This window comes from Oryx dammah, unplaced genomic scaffold (genome assembly GCF_014754425.2).
Source record: "Oryx dammah isolate SB20612 unplaced genomic scaffold, SCBI_Odam_1.1 HiC_scaffold_14, whole genome shotgun sequence".
Taxonomy (NCBI): domain Eukaryota; kingdom Metazoa; phylum Chordata; class Mammalia; order Artiodactyla; family Bovidae; genus Oryx; species Oryx dammah.
Genome location: NW_024070198.1, coordinates 34,097,888 through 34,109,370, shown reverse-complemented (window position 1 = coordinate 34,109,370; position 11,483 = coordinate 34,097,888). Strand labels below are relative to the sequence as shown.

Genomic DNA, 11,483 nt, shown 5'->3' with positions numbered 1-11,483 from the left:
TGTCTTCAGACGTAGTGAATGGACATGCAGACACAGCAGGAGAAGGGGAAGGTGGGGTGAATAGGGAGATTAGTACTGACATATGTATACTACCCTGTGTAAAACAGGTAGCTAGTGGAGACCTGCTGTATAGCACAGGGAGCTCAGCTCAGTGCCCTATGGTGACCTAGATGGGTTGGATGGGGATGGAGTGGGAGGGAGGTCCAAGGGAGAGGGGATATATGTATACATATAGCTGATTGACGCTGCTGTGCAGCAGAAACTAACACAACATTGTAAAGCAATTATACTACAATAAAAAGTACTCTCATACATTCATCATAAGTGGAGCAGGACAGTGAGAATGTCCTCTAGCTAATGTATCCTCTCTGGCCTGTCTTTGAATATCCAATTATTTACTGTTTGGCTGCCTGACCTCTTTCCTGGACTAAAGTGACACCAACCAGCAGCTGATGAGTAATCCTTGATGACTGGAATTAACCAGTTGCCACTTCTCATCTCTCAAACACTCCATTGACCATCAGCTACGTTCTTTTCAGGCCCCTTGAATACTTTCTGTTTCTCCTTTCCTCCCTCCTTCCCTTCCTTCCTCCTCCCCCCCCATCCTCCATTTCCTCCCTTCTTTCTTTCTTTTTCTTTCCAAGGCACTTGTTCCTTGGCTGGGCACCATTGGGCACCATTTTTGCCTAATTCCTATAGGAGCTAGAATCTGATCTTAACTGTATCTTGATTTCTTTTAATAAAGAAGCCTGCATCTAAAGTATTTAAGATCTCTACTCTGTTCTATCAAACCCTGCTACTGGCCCTGTATTAGAGAACCTTAAAAGTGCCCATTCTGGCCTGGACCTGGTCTCAATTACTCATTGCTCTGTTTTTTCTTTTTCTCTCCTCTTTCAGTCCAATTTTTCTCTGTGTCCCCAAGTTACTGCCAAATGCTGTGTAGCTTTCCCAGTATGCTACATGACCAGCCTCTAAGCCTCTGTTTTGAATTAAGTTTCATTATGTGAGGGCTTCTACATAATGATAAGTAAAGCATTTACTATTTACTAAAGGACAGAATAGAAACCATTCAGTAGATCATTCCCAAGAAGTTAACTAACATTAAAGCTCCCAAGTGATATCAATCCTCCACTTCCAAATGGCCATTTTAAATGTGAAATCACTTAAAATTTTTAAATGTGGGAACAGTTAGGAGGCTGAGAGGAACTAAATACAGGTTTCAGAATGGACGTGGTGGATAATTAGGTTGGTGGCTCCACACATTAGCTCAGAAGCTCCTGAGATGGAAAGTAGGACTCTAGTGGTGATATAGAGGCATCAGTTCAGTTCAGTTGCTTGGTCATGTTCAACCAAGGTCTCAACTATTTGTGACCCCATGTATTGCAGCACGCCAGGCTTCCCTGTCCATCAGCAACTCTCGGAGCTTGCTCAAACTCATGTCCACCAGGTCGGTAATGCCATCCAATCATCTCATCCTCTGTCGTCCCCTTCTCCTCCTGCCTTTAATCTTTTGCAGGATCAGGGTCTTTTCCAGTGAGTCAGTTGTTTGCATCAGGTGGCCAAAGTATTGGAGTTTCAGCTTTGGCATTAGCCCTTCCAATGAATATTCAGGACTGATCTCCTTTAGGATTGATTGGTTTGATCTCCTTGCAGTCCAAGGAACTCTCAAGAGTCTTCTCCAACACCAGAGTTCTAAAGCCTCAATTCTTCCATGTTCAGTTATTAGCCAAGTAAATACTTACCATTCATCCAAAGGTCTAATTAAAAATTTCTTTTATATAACTTAGCCTCTTTTTTTACAAGAATATTTCCATCTCCTACTATTTCACAGCTGCATTTATTGTTGTATAGTCACTAAGTCATGTCCAACTATTTATAACCCCATGAACTGTAGCCCACCAGGTTCCTCTGTCCATGGGATTTCCCAGGCAAGAGTACTGGTATGGGTTGCCATTTCCTTTTTCAGAGGATCTTCCTGACCTAGGAATTGAACCACATCTCTTGAATTGACAGGCGGGTTCTTGACCACTGAGCCACCAGGGAAGCCCAATGTGACTTATGTTCTAGAGCCCTTCATGGTTCAGGCTATAGAAAGCTATGGTTTACCTGAGACCATATGCATGTGTGTTCAGGCATGTCAACAGCTGTGTTCTTTGCAGTTTTTACAATGTCTACCTTCCATTTCTTCTCTGGTTCCAAGACAAGAATTTCTGTTTTACCTATTCATTGAATTAAAACAATTTTTTAACAGTTGATGTTTAAAATTTTGATTTTTAAGAAATTTACTTGGTCATTTTTGGTAATACCTTGTTGGGTCTTTTTGTGTGTGTGTGATGTGTATATTTTATTACTTTATTATCATATTTTATATATTTCATCTCATTTTATGTTTGTTATCCAGGAGTTACAATATCTGAAGTACTTTATATATGATATTTGTTATTTTTGATAACTCTCATTCAGAGTGGCATGTTTTCTTATATATTTAGTAATCTTTGATTGTGACCTCATTTTTGGTTGATCATCTGTCAAATTTTATCAAAATAGAATTTTTGTTTGTTTCTCTAGGGAGCCAAGAATACTGGTGACCCCTTTAGTGACTTGGCTTCATGATGAGTCTCAAGTTTAGCTTCTCCAGCTTGTACATGGTTTAATTTTCTCCTACTAGAACATAAATATCACAAAGGCAAGGAACTAATCTTAACTGTTTTGCCATGTCTTCTTCATTGTCTCTTACATAGTAGGTATTACAAAAGTATTTGCTGAAAAATTACTGAGTAGCTCAGCTAGGGTTTTAAAACTTGAAGGTATACAGAAAGCAGAATTGAAGTGATGTTAAATCTGCAGTTGGAAGTTGTGTGAGTATGAATGTATATTCAATCACTTTAAAAGTCAATAAAGAATAGAAAACACTAATAATGCATGTTACTTTCCTTTTATTAGAAGCTGAAAGGGTATTTTTGGCAAGAGTCATATAGTAACATCTTTTTTTCAAATGTAGACCGGAATGTGTTTCTTCCCATTGGTCTATATAAAATTGCTATTTATAGTTTCAACCAATAGATTATGCTTTAGTTTCTGACTTTAAAAAGTGGCATTTAACATTTCTCTCAGAATTCTTGCATCTCACAGTTTGCTTTTACAATGATTTCACAAGTATTCTCAGTTATCTTAGATGAGGAATTTGTTAGGATGCTCAGGTTACAAATAGGAAACTGGTTCCTGTGTGGTTGGAAGAATTAGTTTTAGATTTGTAAGATTATTGGAATAGATTATAGAATGGCGTGTTTGACCCTAATAGGCATTTTAATCATAAGTCCAAAATATAAGCAAATCATATATATTTTAAAATCTAATCTGATACTTAAGCTGAAGAAGACTAAAGAAAACTAAACTTTTTATTTTGTATTGGGGTATAGCCGATTAACAACGTTGTGGTAGTTTCAGGTGAAGAGCGAAGGGACTCAGCCATACATACACATTCTCCCCAAACCCCCCTCCCATCCGGGCTGCCACATAACACTGGACAGAGTTCCATGTGCTACACAATAGGTCCTTGTTGGGAGAAAACTTTCCTTAGCCAAAAATAATCTTTGACAATAAACTTACCATTTTCTAAACTGCCAATAAATCAGGTACTAAGTACTAGTGTGTGCTTGACAGTTTTGTGTAAGTTACCTTATTCCAGACTTAGAATTAAATATAGGACTGTATTTTATAAGCATCTGTGTAGTCTATTATAAGTATCTTTGGGACCAGAGTAGGCTCTGTTCATTATTAGGCTTTTGCATTGTACCTATAATTCTGGAGTGAGGTTATAAAGGATGAGAACTTTGTGGCAGTTAGAGAAAAAGGCTGGCCATCAATTACAAGAATAAAAGTAGAAACCCACATAATTCTGGGACCTCCCTATTTTATCAGACTGTATGGAGTCTGATACAGTATGTGCTTTGCAATATACTTCTAGAAAAAATTCAGCAAGACAATCCAAGTCTCTCATTTTAAGGATCTGAAAATCAGCCAGAAAGGCAGGAAACACACACAACAAAACCATTAAATGGCAACACAAAGCTGTGTCTTCAGTAAAAATAGGTGGTTCTGAAAACAAGTTGAGAGAATGCAGAGATCCATGTGAGTTGAGGTAGCTGGAGAGCTTTGCATGAGGGGCAGTGTATAAATTAATTGTGGTGAGGAGGAGGGCGTTTGGGAAGAGCAATGGAAATGAGCCACGAGGAAGAGGGAGAGTGGATATTATGGTATGGAGAAAACAGAGGGGAAGCTATTCTATCTATAACAAAGCATTTGCTTAGAGGAGTAGCTAGAGACGATGCTGGAGAGGTAAGACAGCACAGACTGTGGAAGGCCTCACAATCTTCATAGACCTTAAGCTCCATGTAGACATGGAAAATGTCTCTCTTGTTCATCATTATGTCTGGCACTTACCTAGGCAAAAGGAGAAGAGGGCGGCAGAGGATGACATGGTTAGATAGCATTACCGATTCAATGGACATGAACTTGAGCAAACTCCGGGAGACAGTGGAGGACAGGGAAGCCTGGCAAGCTGCAGTCCATGGGGTCACAAAGAACTGGACATGACTTGGCAACTGAACAACAACAACATGACCCATGCAATATTGGGGACAGGCTGGTACCAACATCAACAACCTACCATAGAAGCTGGTATATAGTTTATGTTCAATAAGATTCTGTTGAATGGATTAACTGCATGGATGAAGACATTTTGAAATGTTGAGGCTTTGTCTGAAGATTGGTGGGGATTCACTGGAAATTTTGAAGTATGAATATGTCATATTATAAATAGTGTTTTAGGAAATCTGTTCTCAAGGCAATAGGCAAAACAAACTGAAGTGGGTGGAGGCTGGATGTTGGGACAGCAGTGGCTTTCATGGAATCTCCTTTGGGTGAGAAGGGTTCACAGTAGACCGAGGATGCTGGGAAAGGAATTGTTTTGAAACTGAAGCAACTGAATTGTGGTTTAGTGGCAAATTTGCCTCCTAGAAGATAGTGAAAAGAATGTTGTCAAGATGGATAAGTAATAGATTAATTTTTGCAGTTGGTAGCTGAACTTTGGAATTTCTACTCTCATTACTTATCTTTTTCCTACTATTTCCCTCCTGACATGGTTATTTGCTTGGTTATTTTTGGTTATTTTTTTCAATGATGCTTAATTATCCATCAATCATTTTTTTTTCTATAGAGATATTTTGTTCAACTATTCTTGGAACATTTCTGAATTATCAGACCCATTACACAATTCCCATTATGGGATAGGTTTGGGAAGTGCCTCCATAGAAAATACCTAGAATATCTTTTGTGAGAGCTTACCCAGGAAGAGAGAGATAAGGGAGTGAGTGTGAATTCCTGAAACTTGGAATTCTTCCATCAGTGTTAGAGGTCTAATAAGCTGCTGTGCCCATTCTCCTCGAGGCTTAGAAAGCCACTTCTTCAGTTCAGAACTTCTGGATCTGGTGGCTGTTGTAAGGTTGCTTACCAGCATCAAGCTCTAGTCGATAAACCTCCAGGTAGTAGGATATTGTTCTTTTATTATGCATTTTTTTCAATTGTACTCTGATAAATAGACAAAGTGCATTTGCTTCAGCCCTACTCTTCAGCCCTCAGCGACTAAACAGCCCAGCCCAGCCCAGCCCAGGCCATCCCTGACACTTCAGAGTTGACACAATAAAGCAGATGTGTTTAGTAAAGCAGATGTGTTAAGCACAGATCTTCCTTGGGTGTGTTGACTCAAGCCCTTGCGCTAAGTCAGCCCTGCTCCCAAGGGTCCCAGGAAGAAAAGTCTGCCCATCCCGCCCGGCCGACTTCGAAGGGGCTCACTAACGGCTTATCTTGCTTTGAGGGCGACAGCCCAAGGCCTTACTGCTACCGAGGGCCAAGCCCCGCGGGCACCGTGGTCTTCCCCTCCGGTCCGGGGCATCACTTAGAGAAGGGAGCAGAGCAGCTCTTTCCTGCTTGCTTTCTCAAAGACCGAGCGGGAGGCTGGACGGGCACTGGAACAGCAACACTGTTATTATTACTACTATTATTTTCCTAAGGGCTCGGGGCGGGGAGGGAGCCGCAGCCCTCTCCGCACGCCGCCGCACCTCGCTCGCTCGGGGACAAAAGCTCGGGCTGGAGGCGCCGCGGAGCGGGCGGCGCGTCCCCGCGGCCGCTGGACCGGGCGGGCCGGGGAGGCGGGGAGGCGGGGAGGCGGGCCCCGCCCAGCTCGGGCCGCGGGCTGTCAGCGCTGCCGCGCCCCGCGGGTCCCCGCGTCCGCCGCGTCCCCGCCCGCCGGCCGCGCGGCGCCCAGGTGTCCTGCGGGAGGCGTCCCCGCGCGGCCAGCCGCCTCCCCTCGCGAGCGGCCGCGGGTGCGCCTCGTACGTCTCGGAGAAATTTTCCTCCCCACGCCCTGCCGGGTGTCTCCGCCGCCCTCCCGGCTCCGGCTCCTGCTGCTTGAACCATGTCCGCCAGGGGTGAGTGGCGACCAGGTGGGCGCCGTCCACGGAGCCCCTACCCGGGCCCGCAGGTGCAGGAGGGCTGGGGGCTGCGAGAGCCGCGCCGGCCCCAACCCGGCCTGAAACTTTGGCATTGGATCCCTGGGTTCTGGGCTGCGGGGGATTGGGTGGTGGTGGGTGCTGGGGAGGGGGAGAGTGAAGCGGGGGTGGAAGGAAGCCCTTGCCCTTGCCCTTGATCCCCGGATGTGGGCGAAGTCTGAGGGCCAAGGTCGGTGTCCGGCTCACCTGTACCGGCTGCACGTCTGGGCTGGCAGGGCTTGGGGAATGGGCTCGCCGCTGCCCGCAGCGGCCTGGAGGGCTAGCCGGGAGGGAGGAAGAGGTTTTTTTTTTTTTTTCCTCCTTTCTTGTTACCATTTTGCAGCTTGATTATGGAAGGTATCCAGGGCTTGATGCAGTAAGATTTAAAGCTGCAGTGCTTACACCCTATTAAAAAAAGTAAATTCCCTACCTGTGCTCCTCTGTGCATGCATCTCCCCTCACCCCCAGAGAGTTTCTTCCTGGAGTGAAACGATTACGGCAGGTGAAACTGGGCGAAAGAAAAAAAAAAATCAGAATTGCTTTTCAGGCGAGTGAAGGGAATGTATTCCTTCCTTACCATCTGGAGCCAGTGGTGGTGCTGAGAGAGTGGGTTAGTCATAGCTCAGTGGCTGCTACTATGAGTGAAATATTAAAGAGATCAAGTCATTGTGCAGCTTGCCAGCAATGAAAACGAAGTGACTCGGTCGCTTTGCCATAAGCCTTTAAGGAAAATATTGATTATTTTTAGAAAGTATATTTGCAAAGCAAGAATTATCACCCCTTTTGATATCCTGAAGCTTTAAGAGGAGTTGCAGAGTAATTTTTTTTCTTTTTAAACACTGAAGGGTTAACGCAGTTTTTTGAGGGGAGTTTAGGTATTTAATAACATGTGTTGCTTAACTCAGTGCTGCTTTTCAAGGTTCATTCTGGGGTATATAATATATAAAATAAATTATATCCAGGATGTTTAAACTCCTTTTTGAACACACTGGTCTTTGCTGAATATGGTTGGTTGATTCCGTACCTGGAAATGAGGTGGTACCAGCTAAGTGGAGTGATAGAATTTATATTTGTAGATCTCAGGCTGCAGAGGTGATATGGGATCCTGAGAAATTACCTGCCTAGTGATGTCTAAAAATTTGTGTGTGTTAGAGAAAGAAAAAAGAGGGTGGAGCAAATATGATTATAGGGGACTGGGTGTATGCGGGATCTTCAAAGTGATTCCAGGTGTATAATCACTGAATTGTGTTCTAAGATGGGAGCTTTTGGTCCTGAGTTCTGTCCTAAGTACAAGGAAGATGTGATTAGTTCTCATAGGTTGTAAAAGTCTCTGTGATCAGAGTCCATCTCTGATGCAGTCTGCACCACTCAGAGCCCTTAGTACACAAAACGTTGCACACTGTAAGAGCCAAGTCACTACCACAAACCTTGGTACGTCCTAGAGAGAGCATCTGGTTCATTAGGTAACACCCTAGTTTCACCTTGTCTCTGGTCCCATCTATTACAAGCTCTCTGTGGTTTATCTGAAAATATGAAATGAAAATGGCCTCGGTGATTTCAGAGGCTAGAGCTCTGGCTTGAGTCCTGGTTCATGATTTTGGTTTTGAACCTGGTTTCAAACATGATGATCTGGAGTTGGACACAAATCTTCACTCAATGGTCTTGCTTCCGCTTCAAACTCCATGTTGATAATCTTGTACTTAACAGTTTAAAGTATGACTCATATTGCACGGGGAGAAAAAAACATGATAAGTATTAGTAACTGCACCCTTAGTATGGTCAAGTGCTTCACATGTGTTATATCAGTTAATCCTCTCAAACAGTGAATCAAGAGATACTGTTATTACCTCTCCATTTCAAGGTGAAATGAACTGAGGTTTTGAGAGATTGTGTAACTTGCCTGAGCCCAAACGGTTGGTTGATGGAGGATCCTGATTTCTACCCAGATCTGTCTGACTTCTGATTAGTAGAAAGTCTAGTATAGTAGCTACTGAATTAAGCTTATGTGGAAAAATGTCTGTTTGCCATTTATTTTTTATGAAAAATATTTTCAGAACTGAATTTCACTATTCTTTTGTACTTCAGTATCTGCTCTCATTTCTAATCCTGAAAGTAGAGATAAGCTTTTATGGTTTTGTTATGTCCACTTAAATACCTAACTTATCATTAGGAAGGTCTTTAGATAGTGGGAAAGATAAATCTTATTAATTTAAAAAATATATTAGCTTATTTCTAATATCTAGACTTGTAGGTTATGGTAAGGGTAGAATTTTTTTTTAATTGAAAACATTGAAACAAACTAATTGAACCTAATAAATAAGTAATTTTATTAAAATATTTTAGAGTAAAAAATATTTTTAATTCATTTTCTCTTTAAGATATAAGGTGAGTACTAAAATTTGATTCATTAAATTAAACTAGCAAAAGATATTCCTAAATTCTATGGAAGACCAGCTAAGACATTCCACATCTTGTGGTCTTTTAGAATATTATCATCAAAGACTTTTAACTTGATATCATATTTTTGCTACTAGAGACCAAAATGGAGCTATCATGTCTTCATTTTTGAATTGACAAACTGGAGAAGATTGTAGCACTTAGAATAGTGTTTCTAAACTTGGGAAGAATCATCTAGGTAACCTTTTTAAAAGTGTAGATTCTTGGGCCTTATTCCAGGTCTAATGGCTTATAAAGTCTAGAGGTAGAGGCCAAACATCCATAAACTATGTGAAAAGCTCTCAAGGTAATTCTAAAAATCATTAGATTAGAACAGGGTCAAAGAATCATTTGGAGTATAGTATTGTTAAACATGATGTTACCAGGGTTCTGCTTCAGATCTATAGAATCAGAATATTCAGAGACAGGCCTGGAAATCAGAATTTTTAAACAAACTTCAGTTGATTCTTATGTACCAGCCAACTTGGGGGCTATTGAATTGAGGCTTGTTCCTTTTAACTCAGGGTTTGTATCATCCAGCAAGTTTTGAAAAAAGCTGTTTTTGAGTTATAAAAGTAATACAATAAAATTATTAATATATTAGTATAATCAAAATATGTCAGTATATTAATGGATTTATTAAATATTTTAATTATAAAGTATTTTAGTAAAATTTCATGCAGAAATATATTATGTTAAAAATGAAAATTCACTATTTTTACTCCTTACAAAATCCTCAGAATTAAGCAACAGTGCCTCTTATGTATCCTTTCTGGCATTTTCTATCTGATTAGATTTTGGTTCAGTTCAATAAATATGAAATACTTATTCAATGTATAAGACACATGGCAAACAACAGGCACTATACACAGAAAAGATTGCTCATGAGCCTATTAGTTTTGCAGAAGCTTGAGTCTTGAGAAAATAGATCCAAGTGGTGAGGGCAGAGTCCATAGCACTGGCAGAGAAGTAACTCACAGATGTATGCTCTAACAATGTTAGATCAGTTTTGCTATCTGTTTTTAGAACTTAAATAAAACTAGGAGCAACCTGGATGCTCACTCATCAGAGAATGCGTGACTAAATCATGGCTCATCCATATTGTAGACTGTTAAGCAACTATTAGAAAGAGTGAGTTAGGTCCATTTGAGTTAAGTCCATCTGAAGTGATGGCTATAATACATTATAAGTGAAAAGAGCAGTTTTAAGATTATATATATATATATATATATATATAAAATGTATGATCTCAGTTCTATATATTGTGAAAAATCTCTAACTATGCACATGAGTGGGTGCCAGGAGCATAGAGAAAATCATAGAGCAGTACACACCAAGCATTTAACAGTGGTTAAAAAAAGTCAAGGATAAAAAATGTTAGACAAGGAGAGGGAGGGGAGAAAGTTGGCTTTCCTTTGAACATGTCTTTGTGTTGTTTGATAACAAGTAGCTGCTAAGTCGCTTCAGTCATGTCTGACTCTGTGTGACCCCATAGACGGCAGCCCACCAGTCTCCCCCCGTCCCTGGGATTCTCCAGGCAAGAACACTGGAGTGGGTTGCCATTTCCTTCTCCAATGCATGAAAGTGAAAAGTGAAAGTGAAGTCGCTCAGTTGTGTCTGACTCTTCGTGACCCTATGGACTGCAGCCTACCAGGCTCCTCCATCTATGGGATTTTCCAGGCAAGAGTACTGGAGTGGGGTGCCATCGCCTTCTCCGATAACAAGTAAATATAACTTTAAAAGATTGACTTGTTGTTCAGTTGCCAAGTCATGTCCTACTCTTTGCAATCCCATGGACCTCAGCATGCCAGGCTTCCCTGTCCTTCACCAGCTCCCAGAGTTTGCTCAAACTCATGTTTATTGATTGAGTCAGTGACGCTATCCGATCGGCTCATCCTCTGTCGCCCCCTTCTCCTCTTGCCCTCAGTCTTTCCCAGCACTGAGAGGAAAGTCAAAGAAATAAAAAAGGTTCATTTCATTTACTCATTCATTTATTCAAGTGATGTAGATCTGCTTTCATTTATTCAACAAACAGGTGTTATGTGCCTGCAATCAGTGACTAGGACACAGCCTGCTCCCTCAAGGAGCTCACAGTTCTGTGGGGGAGACAAATACATACACGCTATTTATAAAAGGATGTGCTGAGCACGCAAGAGAAAGAGAGAAAGTGGGCCGGAGAGAGTTCTGATGATAACGAAGGAGTGATATCAAACGTAGCCATGGAGGGTGAGGACCATGAGATCAGGTGAGGCTTCCTGAAGAAAGCAGGGATCCTTCTGGGAGAATGGCTATAGCCAGATGAAAAAGGATGGGATGGGGGGGAAAGGCTTTCCAGGGAGACTCAAGCATGAAAGAAACAGTTCTATTATGTGTCAACCTGGAAAGCATATAGGTGCAGGATGGCATGTTTGCTAGGGAGAGGGGAGCCAGGTCTCAGTGGAGTGAGGTTGTGCAGTGGGCACTTTGTGGAAAGGTTGAGGGGGTAGACATTTTCATTTA

At 41.7% G+C, this 11,483-nt stretch overlaps 1 protein-coding gene across 3 annotated transcripts in view; it reads left to right on the top strand.

Annotated features, from left to right (window-relative positions):
* Positions 1 to 6,292: 6,292 nt before the first annotated feature.
* Positions 6,293 to 11,483, top strand: part of ABLIM1 (actin binding LIM protein 1) — a 335,325-nt gene continuing 330,134 nt past the window's right edge. For 2 of the 3 annotated variants that reach the window (XM_040255067.1, XM_040255051.1), the window contains exon 1: positions 6,293 to 6,488. In XM_040255067.1, coding sequence (XP_040111001.1) covers positions 6,476 to 6,488 — 13 coding nt within the window. In that variant the 5' untranslated portion in view covers positions 6,293 to 6,475. The remainder of the gene's footprint in view (positions 6,489 to 11,483) is intronic. The other variant, XM_040255048.1, reaches the window with a different exon arrangement.